Source organism: Prionailurus bengalensis, chromosome D1 (assembly GCF_016509475.1).
Source record: "Prionailurus bengalensis isolate Pbe53 chromosome D1, Fcat_Pben_1.1_paternal_pri, whole genome shotgun sequence".
NCBI lineage: Eukaryota > Metazoa > Chordata > Mammalia > Carnivora > Felidae > Prionailurus > Prionailurus bengalensis.
In genome coordinates, this window is record NC_057346.1 from 76,639,611 (window position 1) to 76,656,915 (window position 17,305).

A 17,305-nucleotide genomic window follows, 5' to 3' on the forward strand; every position below is an offset into this window, starting at 1 on the left:
TTGTAAGATATTTAGCAGTATCAGTAGCCTGTACCCACTAGATGCCTATAGCATCCTATTCCCTAGGTATGGCAACTAAAAACGTCTCCAGACATTGCCAAGTGCCCCGTGGGGGACAAATTCATCCCCAGTTGAGAAGCACCGTGTTAGGTCTTGTTGCAGGCTTACAAGCACATGGCATGGTCTCTGCCTCCTCAAACCCCTGTGTGTGTGTGGGAGGCAGATGCAGCATGTATCTTAAGGCACTTACGTCTGTCAGCCATGTGCCAGGCGGCGGGTTCAAGGTGAACTCATTAGTAAGCCTCCTGTGGTAGTCGTTCAGAAGGTTTGCTTATGTCTGATTCAATTTCAGATTGCAGATTTGAATTTTCAAATTTCAGTTACAGATTCGTTTCTGCAAGCCATTTGTTTCTTATGGAGTCCTAGGATCTGGGTTTGAATCCCAATGCTCTTCCTTATTGGCTGTGTGATTTGAGTAGAGTTACTTAACTCCTCTGAGCCTTTTTCCTCACTTTAAAAATGGAGGTAATAGGGGTGCCTGGGTGGCTCAGTCGGTTAAGCCTCTGACTTTGGCTCAGGTCATGATCCTGTGGTTTGTGAGTTTGAGCCCGGCATCAGGCTTGGTGCTGACAGCTCAGAGCCTGGAGCTTGCTTCAGATTCTGTGTCTCCTGCTCTCTCTGCCTTCCCCAACTCACACTGTGTGTGTGTGTGTGTGTGTGTGTGTGTGTATGTGTGTGAGAGAGAGAGTGAGTGTGTGTTTGTGTGTGTCTCGAAAATAAAAATAAACATTAGGAAAAAATGGAGGTAATAGCACTTACCCTTAGGCTGTTGTGAACATTAATGAGATAACCATGCAAAATGTGTAGCATGGCTCCTGCCACGTAGGGAGTTCTCCGTAAATGACAAGCTTTGTTAGCACAGGGCACTGCTGTGGGTCCTGGGGTCTCTGGGATGACTAAAACATAATCCTGGGGTTCATCTGCACCTGACAGATGCACCTTTGTTCAGGTAACACTTTCCAGGTTAGTCTCTAGCATTTGGCAAATACTTTTGGCTCTTATTCTTCAGTTGCTAGAGAGAGGAGAGAGATGTGTATAATTTCTGTACAGATTTCACTGTGTTTCTGTCCCATCTTCTTCTAAACAGATTCCTGTGTCATCAGCGACCATCCCAAAATACAGATCAAGAACTCCACTTTCTGCATGACTGCCTATCCCAACTTGACAATGGTTAACTTCACCAGCCAGGCCAATAAGACGTTTGTCAGTGGAAGTGAAGAATACTTCAAGTAAGATTTTTTTTAAAATAAACTTTCTAAGGGAAACCCAGTGAATTAATGAATTTTCAAGTTGTGGTCCAAGGTGTGGGTGGTCCAAGGGATGAGCTGCCTCCGTCTGCGCCCTCCGTACCTACTCGAGTGATCTGGGAGGAAGTCTTCTTCCCTGGTTGGACTTCTGAGAGCAAATTGTTGTGTTTCTTGGCTTTGGAGAGGGGACGTGATTGCATGCTCTTGGGAACAGAACTGGTATTGCTGTCACTCCTGGTGTTGGTGACAGAACACTGCAAAACCTTCAGCCAACGTGACTGAAGCAGACCTTCACTGAACTAGGTTTTGTTTATTTTACTTTATTATTTTATTATCTATTATTTTTATTTATTTTTAAATATAATCTATTGCCAAATTGGCTAACATACAGTGTATACAGTGCGCTTGTGGTTTTGGGGGTAGATTCCTGTGATTCATCGCTTACATACAACACCCAGTGCTCATCCCAACAAGTGCTCTCCTCAATGCCCACCACCCATTTTCCCCTCTCCCCTGCACCCCATCAACCCTCAGTTTGTTTTCTGTATTTAAGACTCTCTTGTTGTTTGCCTCCCTTGTTTATTTGTTTTTTTTTTCCTTCCATCTAAACTTGGGAAGGGAGGCAAAAAGTAAGAAAACAAGTCATAATTTAGTTTAAAGAAGAACACTCTCTCTCTCTTTTTAAAAACAGTTTTGCCTTACTTTTGTACTTATTACATTCTTTTTTTTTTTCAGTCTTTGAGGATTGAAGTTAAGGAATAGTAGGAAATCCTTAGCCACCATAGGAGGATTTAATAAAATTTATGGAATCATTTATTAAAGGAGATAAATGTAGACAGGGTTCAATGGAGGGTAAATAAGGAATGTTCTCCAGTTAAGCTTTATGTCAGGGTTGGAAACACGGATGTGCCCGGGGGCTTGGCAGGGAGGTTTTAAAATACAAACTAGATGATGGAGAATGGTGGGGACAGTGGCAAACTGGAGAGCCCGTCTGCCACGTGAGAGGGAGGCTGCTCCACTCCAGGTGACAGTGTCATTTGGAAAGGCAGGCCGGTGCTGCTAGAGCTTGCATTCTGTAAGACAAGTTGGAAATAAAATCTGAATTTCTTACGTGTCTCTCCCATTTTAGAGGTTAGCAAATTCATTCATATAAAACACTGGGGCCAAATGAAATCCCCATATCAGTGGGCCCTGGTTTGTGACCTTTACTTAGATAGTAAGAAGTGGTCTCCACTACCTCTCCCAATAGCCATTAATTCCGATTCCAGGTTCTCTCTCCTGTGTGGACTCAGAGGCGTCATGGTTGTTTCCTGCAGAACAGAAGTGAGAGTTAGACTGAATGATAACCTAATCCCTTTTGAAGATAATGTAGGAGCAGAGAGAGTGGGTCACCCCAATCACTGGGAAACTGGGTCTTGACTTGGTGGTTAGGTGAAATCTGATCACATAATCCATGTGGTTAGGTATATGGTACAATGATCTGTGAATATGTTTTTGATGGTCTTTACTTATTCTCTGGGACTAGTCTTTATTTCCAAGAGGATTTGTTATCAGGAGCCATTTGGGAGGTCCCTCGTTAAAGCATGGGCTACTTGACGTGGCCAAGATGCTGTGGAACGGTTGCCTCGATGGTTTACCCATCTGGGGAGTGGGGACATGGGGGAGGACTTTTTATTGCTTGGGAGACATGGTCTCTAAGTTTGGGGGGGCCTAGGCCAGTTCCACACTTGGCCACTTTTACCAAGCTCTTGAGCCCAGGTTGCCCCAGGGGTTGAGACCGAAAGAGGCTGGGGCTGTGCCACCATGGAGTATGGCCATCTCTGTTCCCAAAAGCAGGGCTATGCGCTGCCAAATAGCCTCCCAAGTGCATACCCGCTAGTTGCCAGAGGGCACCGCTGCCAGCTAGGCCAGGAGTGGAGCCACCACCTTCACGTCCCTGTGCAGGTCAGGACACTCTGGGTCGACCTTTCTGCAGTCCCGTCGAGTCTGGATTCTGGCTGGCCCTTTGTTCAGGTCACAGAAAGCTACAAGCGCAGCAGCTTTATCCAGGGTGCAGGACTTGATCGTTGCAGAGCTGAAGGGATTGTCTGAATCATGACTCAGTGTCCCTACAGCTACCTCGTGTCATCAGGAGGGGGGAGGGGACTGCTTGTGCCAGAACCCCCAATGCCCTTGGACTTGCACTTGTACTGGGGCAGCTCCCGATGGCAGTAGAGCTGACTTAGCCTTGCTCAGAGGCTGCCAGGGCCATAATGGGCTTCCCACAACATAATCAGAAACCCAGCAAATCCAACTGGCCTCTGTGCTAATGTATGGGCTTGAACCCAGATCGGCACATCCCTCCCCCTGATCTCATCAGGTCTCTAACCAGGACGGTGAGAGTGGCTGGGGTTTATTCAAGGCTCCTGGCTCTGCTGGGAGATAAAAGCCTGCAGACTCTCACCTCCCTCCCTCCTCCTTCCCCTCCCTGATCTCTCTTTCCACCTCTTAGGTACTTTGTGCTGAAGATTTCTGCTGGAATTGAATATCCTGGGGAGATCAGGTGGCCACTAGCCTTCTGCCTCTTCCTGGCTTGGGTGATTGTGTATGCATCCCTGGCAAAAGGAATCAAGACTTCAGGAAAAGTGAGAACTTGTATTTATCTTAAAAAGTCTGGGACTCCCAGGGGTGGTTGTGTTATGGAGCCGCAAAAGAGCCAGGAGACGTGGGGATAAATTCTGACTTTGGCCCTGAGTGGCTCTGGGACCTTGGGCAAGTGACTTCACCCTTGCCTTTAAAATGGGATAAATAGCATGTTTCTTTCAGGGCTGTTTTAAGGATCAAATGAGACAAATACACACAGAGCTCCTGAGTGATGGTGTGGTTGCTGATTAGTTTCCTTCCTCTCCTGTCGGGGGCTGCCACTTTGTTCACCAGATGGGATCTACCTCGCATGATTGAGTCACTCTCCCTAAACTCCAGAATTAGTGCCGCTGGCTTTTTGCTTCTTGGCCTGGCTGCCTGGTCAGTTATTGCTTCTGCTGAGAAGCTGGAAAAAGATCAAAATTGTGAAGTGGATTCCCTCTCCTCACTCCCACCAGCATATTTTGGACTTTTCACGCCCTTTTTGCGACCCTCAGCCCAACACTCTTCCACTCTGCGTGCCCAGAGCACTAAATGGGGACAGTCCTGACAGTGAGATTTTGGTTGAGCGAATCCTTGGCCGCTCTTGCTGATTAGTGGCTTGGCCAGCCCTTTGGAGACATTGGAATTCCCACCCTGAGCTCAGTTCCAAGGCACAGAAGGCAAGGAGTCCAGGAAATCTCAGGACACACTGGACGTTCTTGTAAGGGTCATGTTATTTTCCCTCATTTTCCTGCTGCTTTGGGAAGAACCCCATTAAACAGTTAACCAGTCACTCAATGATAACCAATGATACTTAATCATCCTCAGAGTCCATTTGTGTGGCTTGGGATGAAACCCAATGTGTCTTTAAGGCCCAAGGAATGAGAATGTGGTGGTGGGCTCAGACCATAGGTTGTGGAGTTGATTTGGTCTGGGTGTCCCAGCCAGGGCTTACAGTGGTGATATCCAAACAACCCACTTTGGAAGGATCAGGCCTCAAGGGCACATGAGTCTTTGTCACCCCCCACCTCCCAGGCAGGCCTCACACCCCCCACCAGGCACCCAAACTTGGCACCCATCAGTACAGAGGGGAGTCTGTCTTCTTCCTGGGTGCATGGTCGTGCTCATAGGTACCTTTTGATAACACCTCTTTCTGCTGCCCTCCCTGTAATCTGGGACCACAGGACCTTGAACTGTAGACCCCCACAGGATTGTCAGGATTACAGGAGGTAATTGGTACACCTAAAATCACATAAGGTTGGGGGAGAAGCAGACTGGGGGTGAGGAGACCTGGGTTCTAGTCCTTTGGAACTTCTCATGGTGTTTGCTGTATAGGAACATCTCTGCTTGGGCTCTGGCTGAGGTTCTGATTTGCTCTTAGCTTTTATTTGTTTTTCTGCTAAAATGAAGAGCGGAAACCTAACTATTGCAGAAGTCCTCAGTTTCCCCATTTTTAGAGTAAAGGCAATCAGGCTGGGTGATGTCTAAGACATCTGTCTGAACACTTGCTAGGTGAGCTGACCTCAGTTTTGCCCTCTGACCTCAGTGTTCCCTTCTGTAAAATGAGAGTTAGGATCAGATGACTCCCAAGGAGCCTGCTGGGTTAGACTAGATTGTTCTTCTAGGGCAGCAGGAAGATGGGGGAAATGTTGACATGACCCTCACAACAATGGCCAGCGTGTCCTGAGGTTCCCTAACTCCTTGCCTTCTGTGGCTTGGAACCAAGCCAAGTGACTGCTTAGCAAGAGAGGCCAAGTATTTTTCAAACAAAATCTCACTGGCAGGATTGTCACTTACAACTCGAGACAGGACAACCTCAGCTTGGTTGAAGTGGCCAGACAGGTCTCTAGCAGACAGTCTCTAGCAGGATAAGCTAGAAGGGGTGACTGCAGGAGAAGAGGTGATGGGTGAGGAGGGAGAACAGTGGCCCTGTTGGTGACCTGGGGAAGGATGGCCTGCTGGCTCTAGAGTCAGATCAGTCTGAGTTCAAATCCTGCCCCTATCGCTTTCTCATTGTGTAATTCTGGACCAACTGTGTGGCCCATGGAACCTCAGTTTCTGCATCTGTAAATTGGGGAAAACAGTACTTACCGCATAGGACTGTTGCAAGGATTAAATGAGATCATATATGTATAATACCTGGTGTCTGGTCAGCTCTTCACTAGCATTAGCTTTTCTCATCTTTGTTATTATGAATGACTGATGTCTTGAGGGGCCACTGCAGCACTCTGACATCCTGGTAGCTGTGGTGGGAAAATGGGAAGAGAAAGGGAGCTTTGTGGAACACTGTGTGCCAGGCACTATGCTAACTGCTACACATGCATTAGTTCATTCGATCTGCACAACAGCAGATTGAATAAATAAGGACATGTATTCCCATTTTATGTATAGAGAAGGTGAGGCACATCAAGGTAGAGGAAATTGCCTGAGGTCACACAGCTTTTAAGTGGCAGTGGTGGGATTTGAACCTACCTCTGTTCCCCTTTAAAGCCTGGACTCTTTCCACTACACACCATCATTTCCCCAGAGGGGCAATGTTAGGAAGATATGGGAATGCAGAATTGTGGAGCTATCCATTTGCACAGAGGGGATAAAAGTCCCCCTGCTGGGAGCCAGAACCCTTGTACTCCCACCCCATCTCTGCCACCATCAGCTGTCATTGCCAGGAGGGCAAGTCACAGAGGCATCCAGGCCTCAGTTTCCACATCTACAAACTCAAGGGTCAGATTGAATATTCTCCAAGACCCTGTTAGCTTTGTTAGTCCACGATTTTTTAGGACAGTGTTATAGCTAGAATTTAGTCCTTGGTGCTAGATTTTACAGGTTTTCTGGAATGGGAATTTTTGAGGAGCCCTGAGCAGGTAAGCTTTTCTTTTAGATCTGCTAACTTATCATTCTGCTTCATGGAGAACAGGTGCCAAGTAAGGATCACTGATCATTTTTTTAAAATGAGAAATGCCACCAGAAATAATGAATCACAATTTATTACCCTGCCCTGGGGTGTGCAGACATTGGTCATGGAGCATCGTTTGGAAGCCAAGGTGAATGCTGACGCTCCTCATTATGACAGGCTCCTTTGTGATTGAAATTCCACGAAGACTGTCATTTCTAAGCAACAGAGATGTCCACCTTCTCCTGCAGCAAGAGGAGCTCAGTTCCTCTTGTTCAGGGCCGTCAGAGACAAGAATGGTCTGCTGCTTCCTAGGAGATCTCCTAGGAATGGGTCTCCCATTGAGGAGCTAGAATTCCAGGGGCAGGGGTGACAGCAGGCAGCCAGAAGGTCAAATGCATCCCATCTGACCTTGGGCCGCTCTGCGTGAGAGTTATGGCAACAACACAAAGTAGCCTAATTAGCTAGCTGGTGGGACCTTACCTGACCACCTGGTTGGGGCTCCTGCTGCGAGGCGGATGCTGCCAGGTGTCTGGGCGGCAGGCTCAGATCAACTAGTCATTGCCACTCCTGCCAAATATAACTCATTACCGTTGGAGCTTAATTCCTCTGACAATACATCCTGAAAACAAGTGTGTTCTGAGCCCCCTTCCCCCAACACAAGCTGTGCATAAAGCCTCCATGTACACCTGACTCACACTTGAGTCGAAATCCCCAGGATGTATAAACCAAACTGTGGGCCCTTTCAGTTCACCCTGATCACCGTCTCCTGCAGTGACGTCATCCTCCCACACACCAGGGCCTGGAGGTGGGTGAGGCCAGCAAGTGCCTAGGGTGGCAAAATTTGAGGTGGCGCTCACTCTCAGGCTCCTGAGTGTGTGGGATTGGCCCCTGAGAGTGAGTGCCTCCTTAAATATTACACCTTTAGTGCTTTCTCTTGCCTCACCTTAGTCCCGGCTCTGCCCCACCCACTTGTGATCTTGTGGCCTTCAGGGAAGAACAAAGGTTTTGGAATTAGAAAGCTTTAGGTGTGGATCTTGGCTCCAGCTGGGAGACCTTAAGTGAGATATTTAACCCCTTGTGAAGTACTTAATCTGAGTCTCAGTTTCATCTTCTGCAAAATGGGACTACTAACAGCTGATTTGTAGAGGGAACTCCAGAAACAGTCGCGTCTACACAGTCTCCCGTAGTCAGATGAGAGCAGGTGTCTCAGCTGGGTAGACTGCTGCCAGTCTGGCGGTTTTCTTCTGCCGGCCCCTGCTGTCCAAATCACCTCTTCTCCCCTGCCTCCTTCCATCCTCACTTCCCACTAGCCCCCGTGGTCAGGAGGTGAAACGGATATTCCTTAGTTGTGGACTGCCCTACTGTCTTGGTGGGATGGGGAGTTCAGACTGGTCAGGATCATCCCTGCACCCAGCCCCATCCCATAGCCTGGAGGACAGTCCAGCCCTCCTGAGGCAGGCGATTTTCTCCTGAGATGTCAGATACCTTTGGGTTTCACAATGGTCTGTGTGTGGAAGGATTTCGCTTCAGGGGAAAGAGAGAGGTGCGTTTGGTGGGGTTGGGAGGAGGTGGGCTGCCCTCCCCCATAGCCCCCTAGTAATCATGTTGTCCAGGCAAGGGCAGCGGGGAGGCCGCAGAGGCCCCCTGGTCAGTGGAGGCAGCAGTGCAGAAAAAGGACACCCGTCCCTGGTCTGTAGCCAGAAGGAAAGAGTTGACCTTGATGGTAGGTTGGGTTTAGAGGAAGCAGTCGCTTCTGCTGTTTCCTTAACCTACAGCTTTTGGACAGTGGCAGCTCTACCCTTTCAGCTCCTGAGGCCAGAAACATTGGGCTCATCCCTGACTCCTCTCTCTCTTCTCGTTTCACACTGAATCAGCAGGAAATTCTGTAGCTCTTCCAGCAAAATAAAATCTGGTGTCTGAGCATTTCTCCCAGCGGCACTGAAACACCCTGGGTGGAGTCATCACGGTCCCCGGGACAAGGAGTACAGCCCAGCCTCCTAGCTCCTGGCCAGGCATCTACTCTTGCGCCCTGCTGTATACTCGAAGTGTAGCAACTGGGTGCTGCTGGAAATGTTAGATCTGTTACCCCTCCATCCAGATCTCTGCAGTAGCTCCCCATGTCCCACAGTAAAGGCCCCACGAAGCTCTACATGACCTGTCCCCACTCCCTACCCCCACCTCTCTGACTTCCTCTCCTACTTGTGCTCCTGCCAGCCACACTGTCCTCCTTGCTGTTACTGGAAGTCAGGAACACTCCTTACTGCAGCCGTTCCCTCCGTCTAGAATGCTCTCCCACATATCCAGTTGGGTCACTCTCACTTCCTTCAAGTCCTGGCCAACCTCTCAATGAGGCCTTCCCTGCCCATTTCAAAATGGCCTTCTTCCCAACCGTCCTCCCCAGCACACCCCACCCTCCTTCTACCCTGCTCTACTTTCTCTTTTCTCCAGTACACTCACTACCTTGTAACCTGCCACAGATAATATGATTATGACCACTATTGGCTAGGGAGATCCTAGCTAGAATGTAAGCTATTTGAGGCCAGGGGTCTTTGCTGGATTTACTGATCTACCCAAATGCTTAATGAAATGACCCTGAGATAGATCGGGGTGTGTGTGTGTGTGTGTGTGTGTGTGTGTATTTAAGTTTATTTATCTTGAGAGAGAGAGAGAAAGCATGAGCAGAGGAGGGACAGAGAGAGAGGGAGAAAGAGAATCCCAGGGAGCCTCTGCACTGTCAGTGTAAGAACTCACAAACCGTGAGATCATGACCTGAGCGGAAGTTGGCTGCTTAAGAGACTGAGCCACTTAGGCGCCCCAACCCCAAGAGTTATATCTTAATCTCAATCCTAACCTTCCCTTGGGGTGCGTGGGTGGCTCAGTCGGTTAAGTGTCCAACTTCAGCTCAGGTCACGATCTCATGGTTAGTGGGTTCAAGCCCCACGTCGGGCTCTGTGCCGACAGCTCAGAGCCTGGAACCTGCTTCGGATTCTTTGTCTCCCTCTCTCTCTGCCCCTCCCCCACTCACACTCTGTCTCTGTCTCTTGAAAATAAATAAATGTTAAAAAAAAAATCCTAACCTTCCCTCAACCCACCTCTGCAAGTCCCTTAATCAGTCCTCATCCCCTGAAAACCCAGTGCCTGCTGGTCCTGCCATTCTGGAGCCCCCCGCCAGGTCCTAGAGTCTGTGCAGCCAGTGTGTGGTGGTGTCTCTGTTTCTCTCCCAGGGCACAGGGGTCCCAGGTACCCTGGGGGGAGGGCTACAGGTGGGAATGTGGGAATGGGGAGGCTCTGGACCAACAGTGCTTGCCTAGCTGGCTGTATGCACCCACGTCAAGGATCAGAGAGGGTTTGGGGGGAGTCTCACCCTTGTAAGATCTTTTGATGCATTCTGGGGACTCAACTGGCTTGTGAGCAGAGGGTTGTCAGTGTTATTAAATTTAGGATTGGCATAATTCCCGAGTAAGACAGAAGTGGTGCTTCTGTTTCCACTACAACTTTGTGTGAATCATCCCATTGTACTCCTCCAAGAGTCCCATGAGGAATATGCTGACATTATCACCACTTCACAAGTGTGGGCACTGAGACTCAAAGGGGTTAAGTCATTTTCCAGCTGGCTCAGCTCATAAGTGATGGGGCTGGGATTTGAACTCAGGTTCGTAGGATGGGATCCTGATCCCAAGCTCTTCCTTTACCCAGATGTTTGATTGACAGGTAAGCCCCATCCAAAACCGCAGTCCCCATGTTCTGCTGATGTTACTTCTAAATGTTTCTTCACTCTGTCCCTCCCTCTCATCCAGAATGCGGGAGTGTCCTTCGACTGACATTCAAGGCCTCCCATGGTGTGGTCTCCTCCCAGTGCCCCTGTCACTCTTAGCCCCCACTCTGTGCCGTCCTAATAGTGAGTCACTGGACCTTTGCCCTCACACGACTGCCTTCCCACTTTCCCCCTCCACCTTCCACCTCATCTCACCTCCTTAAGTTGTATTTGGGCTCTAGATCTGGCTCAGGTGTTCTCTCTGTGAATCTTTTAGTAAACTCCCAGGTTGAGTACAATGCTTCCCCCGGAATTCATAGTGTCCCAGGTGAAATGGTGTGGCCCACTGTGCAGACATTGTCTCTGGGTCTTGCAGGCCCTCAGTCCCTTCATCTTCATGCATCTAACATCTGGCACAGTGCCTGGTTCATAGTAGGCCATCAATAAATACTAGTTGAGCTTCACTGCACTGAATGGCCATCCATTCTCAATCAGGCTATGCTAGTGGCTATGCTAGTTAATCCACAAAGTAATTTTTTTTTTAAAGAAAGGTGTTATTGTGTCCACTTTATAGTTGCAGAAACAGATTCAGAGAGCTTATGAGCTTGTTGAAGGCTACTCAGTGCCAGACGTGTGATTTCATTTGAACCTAAATGTTTCTAAGATCATGCTCTTTTCACCTGGCCAGGCTGCCTCACCTAGGGTGTCTGTATAAACAAGGATGGAAAGCTGAAGCTAAAAGACTCATCTCTAACGGTGGATTTAGTTAGGGTCCTCAAGTAGAGGGTGGGGTTGGAATTAGGGAGGAGGGAGGCTCCTAGCCTTCCTCCCTCGGTAGTTCCTCAGAGAGGTGTCCCCTCAGCAGCTGGGCGGGGTAAGGTCGCCCCAACCTTCCGCACTGCAGCCGACTTACCCACAGCCTTCACTGTCCCTTCACAGACTTTATTTCTGGTCCTCTCTGATCTTGGGTCCCGGTGCCTTCCCTGTGTCCCCAGCCCTGGCAGAGTTTGGGGACAACTACCGTGACGCCCTCACCGTCAGGTGCTTGTATCCAGATGACAGATCACCCTCCACTTCTGTTGATGCCTCTTTGGCATGGACACGTCTTGCAGGCATGCTCATTCTGGTCACTCTTTCGCGTGGTTCTTCCAGGTGGTGTACTTCACGGCCACGTTCCCGTACGTCGTGCTTGTGATCCTCCTCATCCGAGGAGTCACCCTGCCCGGAGCTGGCGCTGGGATTTGGTACTTCATCACACCTAAGTGGGAGAAACTCACGGATGCCACGGTGGGCTTATGCTTTCATTCACACCCCAGGGATGAGTCTCGCTCTGGGACAGTTTGACAAAAGGGGTCAGACTTCCTCCCCCAGGGTATCTCGCTGTCCGCGTTTACAAGGTCCTGATAACCTAGGACCATTACGCACTCAGGAAGTCTTTAACGAGAAGTGGGCAGCCGGAGGTTTTTTTCTGATCCCTGGAGTGGTTGTCCTACGTAGCTGTCCTGTATCCGGGGTTGAGGTGCAGGCGAAAATGAAGAATGCAATGCCCGTAATAGCACTGGGCCACCTCACAGGACTCATTGGGTACTAATTATAGTGTGTTGGGAATGGAGTTTTGCTGGGTGGAAAATAACAGCAATTTGCTTAGGCAAACCACAGCAATTATAACTTAAAGGGCTCAGGCACATTTGCAGACTTCTGGCACACCCACACGGAGCCAGCACACATTTGGACTTCCTCTTTGCATATTCTGGACAGGCATATCCTATTCTCACATTCCCAACCCGAAAACCTCCAAATGAGGGGGTGATTGGCTGGTAAGTGAATTTCCTCACCTTGAAGAAAAATCGGCTTATACACAGTATATTAAGAACCTATAGCTTGGATTGGGTTTGGCTGCATGTAACAGAAAACCCCAGGTAATGACAGTGTGAACAAGACAATTTTCTTTCCCTTTGATGCACGGAAGGGCCCAATGTACATAGTTAAGCACTGGTTGGGTGGCTTCGCAGAGTCCCAGGCTCCTCTCTCTCTGTCCTCATGTGACTCACTTCTGTGTAGTTGCCAGAACCCCTGCCATCATATCAGCATTCCAGGTAACACAAAGAGAGTGCGGAAAGAGGTGGAAATAGGTACCCTCCCTCTCTTAAAATAAAGGAGAAACCCCAGAAGTTCCACATGATACTTGTTTTTCACATCATTGGTCAGAAACTAAATCATAGGATAATCTTCTCGTAGCTGCAATTCCCCTTGATGCAGGGAGGGGGTCCTTTCACTCGACGAATGGCTGTCTTTACATGAGACCACAGCTTTGTTACTCAGGAGTGTGGGACAGTGGATGGTGGGGTAGGTGCACACTTGCCAGCACAGGCTTGAACTTTCTCTTTGCACATTATAAGCACAATTTAAACACTGGGTTTAATTTATAAAAATGATGGGAGGTCTATTGTACAAATCACATAAACCTCTAGCTCTTACTCCTGAGTGGCCATCTGGAGTTTTATGGGGACAATTAAGAGGGTTCACCAAGAGAACCAAGAGGCATTGTCAGCCAAGTTCGAGGAGGATGTGGCACCATGCAATCCACTGGGCTGAGGCCCAGATGGTTTTACTAAGGCGAGGAGCTGTAGAACTCTAGAGTTTTAATACCAGCTGTAATCTGTAAGGACGTCAGTTTAAGAAGGTATTTCTTTTGTACCCATGACTACATTTGCTGTTCCGGTTATTTATCGAGCACGTATGCAGCTAGAGAGAGGGCTGTCCCCTTCTGTTCACTTCTACGTGGCAGGACGTACAAGCATGACCTGTATGTGTAGTCTGGTTTCCTCTCCTTCCATTAGAATGGAGGTTTAATCTCCCAGGGAATTTACTGCCCCTTTTTGGCTGCCAGCACAAATGATGTATGTTTCTCATTTGTGTTGGTGTGCCTTTCCCCCTGGGGAGATGATGTGGCCCTGATTTTGGGAGACTCCCCTCCCCTCCTCGAGTGACCTTGGATCTTCTCGCCCTTTGCCTCCCAGGTATGGAAGGATGCTGCCACTCAGATTTTCTTCTCTTTGTCTGCTGCATGGGGAGGCCTGATCACTCTCTCTTCTTACAACAAATTCCACAACAACTGCTACAGGTACGAGGAGGCACTTGATAACCCAGAGGTGGCTGCTGAGTGGGAATAAGGTCTGGGAACAAATCAATGGACTGACTCATCAGACACCTAAGGCCACACCATACCCTCACACGTAACCTGAGGTAGAGCCAGAGGGTTGCTTCCGGCATAGATGGAACCACCTGCTAAGTCCTAGCTGCCGGCTTCTGGTGGCCTGGACCCCAACCTGCAGGGCCGACTCTGACACATGAGCTCAGTGGCTCTTTATGTGATGGGGTTGAGCGTCCCCAGAGGTTGCTGTGCAGCTGGCTGTGTCCCGGGATAGTCATTTGTGAGCTATCTAGTCTATGGATACAGTTGTATGCTGGTCCCTGATGCAGTATGGTCACTGTCCCTTGGCAAATACATTGCCAGAGACCCCAGTAAGAAAGGCAGCAAGGTACAGGGGAAAGAGAACTCTGTTGATGAGCATGTTAATTCACAGAAATGTTAGTAGATGTGGTGGGCATCTTTTCACAATGTATATGCGCATCAAATCATCAGGTTGTATACTTTAAATATATTACAGATTGTATTTTTCAGTTATACCTCAGTAAAGCTGAAAAAACAATGCAAGATTTGAGTCCCTTTCCAGATCTATTAATCAGAATATTTGGAGGTGGGGTATGCCCAGGAATCTATATATCCAGAGAGGATCCTCAGGAGATTCTGATACATAGTGACATTGAGAATATTTGGATGGTGTGATGTTAGGGAAGCCCAAAGACCTCCACCCAGGAGAGCCTGGAGAGCTCCTGGAGGAGATGACGTCTGAAAGTTAAATACATCTACGACAAACAATAAGAAAATACAGTCTATTCTATTGTTGAGCTGATCTAAAATAGAAAAGAATATATATATATATATATATATATATATATATATAATATATATAAGAGATAATGTATGCAAAGTTTGTAGAACAATATTTCACACATAGTAGGTACTGAATCAATGGAAGCTGCCATTATTATTATTTTCTAATAATGTATGAGATATTTTGTGGATGAAGAGGAAAAGATTATAGTTAAGCTGTGAGCTGAGGTGGTTGGGATGGCTTCATGGAGGTGAGATCTCTACTGGGCCAAATTTCAGCAGGTGCAGGGGAGGTGGGAGTTTATTTCAGGTGGCAGGAACAGCTAGACGTGGGAATGAGACTGAATGTGATGGAGATGTGAGGTGGGAGCAGGTCTGTGGGACTGGAACAGAAGGTGTGTATGCAGGAGGCTAGAAGGAAATGGGCCTGAGCTGGGCAGAGGCCAGGTTGGAGACAGCTTTTGTACTAGCTTGCTAGGGCTTCCATAACAAATACCGCAGAGTGCGTGGCCTGAACAACAGATTAATTGTCTCACGGTGCTGGAGACTAGAAGTTTAAGATCGAGGTGTCGGCAGGGTTGATTTCTTCTGAGGCCTCTCTTTGGCCTGTAGATGGCCTTCTACTCCCTGGGTCTTCATGAGGCCCTCTCTCTGGGTGTGCATCTGTGTCTTAATCTCTTCCTGTTAGGGCACCAGTCATTTTGATCAGGTCTCACCCTAATGACCTCCTTTTAACCGAGTTACCTGCGTGAAGACCCTATCTCCAAATATAGTCACATTCTGAGTAGCTGGGGTATTAGAACTTCAATATATGAATTTGAGGGCACACAATTCAGCCCATAATGGCCGGAATGCCAGCTAAGGTATGTGAACTTCTCTGGTCACGGCTGCTCGTGAACTTATGACCCAAGAATCAGTCTGAACACTGTCCAAGGGGATGCGTGGCTCTGTGCTTTGGGAGAAAGGAGGCTCTGTGATGTGGCAGAAAGAACATGGGCTGAGGCAGTAGGTCTGGGTTCAAATCCTGACCCACAATTAATTAGCCTATTTCTTTCCCTGTGCCTCAGTTTCCTTATCAGTAAACTAAGGGGCCAGATAAGGTGGGTTTTTACTGAACCCTTCTCCGTGCCAGGCTCTGCACTGTGCAGAACATCACATGGTTCTCTCCTTACAACCACCTATGAGAAAGGTGGGGTCATTGCCACCATTTAAAATCACTGTGGAAGGAAATAATTTGCTCAAGGTCATGTGACCAACAGGTGGGAGAATCAGGATTTGAATTTCCTCTGAGGTTCCATCTAGCTTGACCTCTCTTTTGAGTCTGGCCAGGTTGGCTGGACAGGCAGGCTGGGAAACTGCAATTATATTGCCAGTAGAGGGTGCCGGGGTGAAGGCAGAGGGCTGGTCTCCTAGCCTGCCTCAACCCCTGGGCTTTTGTGTGCCCCACCCCAAGGTGTCCTCAAACCCTGGTGGCATTTCATGGTCCCACCGCCTTCTCTTCTCTCATATATGATTCCTGTCCTGGAGTCCTTAAAAGGCTCCATCCCGTCCGCTTCTGCTCTGATGGACAGTCTTGCCTCTGCTACTTTGATGAGGGCAGCCCTGGTTCGAGAGCACGTAGAACTAGAGTCTTGACCCAGGGGCCCTGGAGTAGGGCAGTTAGGAGAAATCTTTGGTCAAGACTGGTTGTTCCTTTCCGGCCCACAGTGAAAACATGTTTAGAAATGGGCACGTACACACATACACATGTGCATTCAAACACAGGGGCACACATTTGTGTGTCCTTCTCCTTGTCCCTTCCTGCTCACAGAGCACACCTAATGGCAAACTCTTATCTCTTCCCCAGGGACACTCTCATTGTAACCTGCACCAACAGTGCCACGAGCATCTTTGCCGGGTTTGTCATCTTCTCGGTTATTGGCTTCATGGCCAACGAACGCAAGGTCAACATTGAGAACGTGGCGGACCAAGGTACGGTGCGTTTGTCACCCCGCTGGTGCAGGACAGGCTCCAGTCTCGCCTCACGAGCTCCTGACCTATGCTCCCTTCTGGGAAACCGGCCTTCTGGAATAGGAGATGGTGGGACAGCCCAGCACCGCCTTGTGGAGAGACTCAGACAAGCTTGAGTAGGAAGCTCATGCAGGGTCAGAGCTGGCCAGTTCCCAACCAGAGGGGCTGGTAGAGAAGCCCCGTTCCTGCTTCCTCTCCTCTCTTTGGTTTTTCCTTTCCTCTCTTAATGCAGCTCCAGCCTGAATAAGTAAGATCTATGCCTGTTATGCCTGTCAGGGGCAGGTGGAGGATTCTTTGGGCAGCGCCCAAAGAGGATTCTCCAGCACCCTGGAGCTGATGTGGACACAGCCCGCTGCACGATGGCATCCCTCGCAGAGGGTCTGTGGAAACCGAGTGCTGATGCCTACTACCCGGAGCACCGACTTCAAAGCAGCTTTTCCTGACAAAGCATTTTCTGTTTGTTAGGTCAGGTGTGCTCTCAGGGCCTTCTGCTTAGTTAGCAATGCAGACCTGCATTTTTTTTTTTTCCCCAGTGAGTGGAAAGGTTGGATGGCGGTGGTGGGAAGGATGTAGAAAAAATGTTTACTCTCCATCCAAGTGATCCCATATTAATGGCTAACATTTATATGGTACTCGTGAGTTTATAGAGAGCTTTCATTTTCATCTCAATCTGTATTTCCAGCACAGCGTTTTTGTAGATAGTGTTTAATATTTTTATTTAACTCTTTGTTTCCTCCCAGCCTTACTCCACAAAGGATCCCATGATTAAGGGATTTCAT

General features: G+C 48.6%; 1 protein-coding gene across 1 annotated transcript in view; it reads left to right on the forward strand.

The window, feature by feature from the left end:
• The window catches only part of SLC6A5 (solute carrier family 6 member 5), a 55,790-nt gene that overhangs the window by 15,612 nt on the left and 22,873 nt on the right, over window positions 1–17,305 (forward strand). Inside the window, exons 6-10 of the mRNA XM_043580817.1 lie at window positions 1,148–1,289; window positions 3,799–3,931; window positions 11,711–11,845; window positions 13,579–13,682; window positions 16,363–16,487. Of these exons, the coding sequence (XP_043436752.1) occupies window positions 1,148–1,289; window positions 3,799–3,931; window positions 11,711–11,845; window positions 13,579–13,682; window positions 16,363–16,487 (639 nt within the window). The remainder of the gene's footprint in view (window positions 1–1,147; window positions 1,290–3,798; window positions 3,932–11,710; window positions 11,846–13,578; window positions 13,683–16,362; window positions 16,488–17,305) is intronic.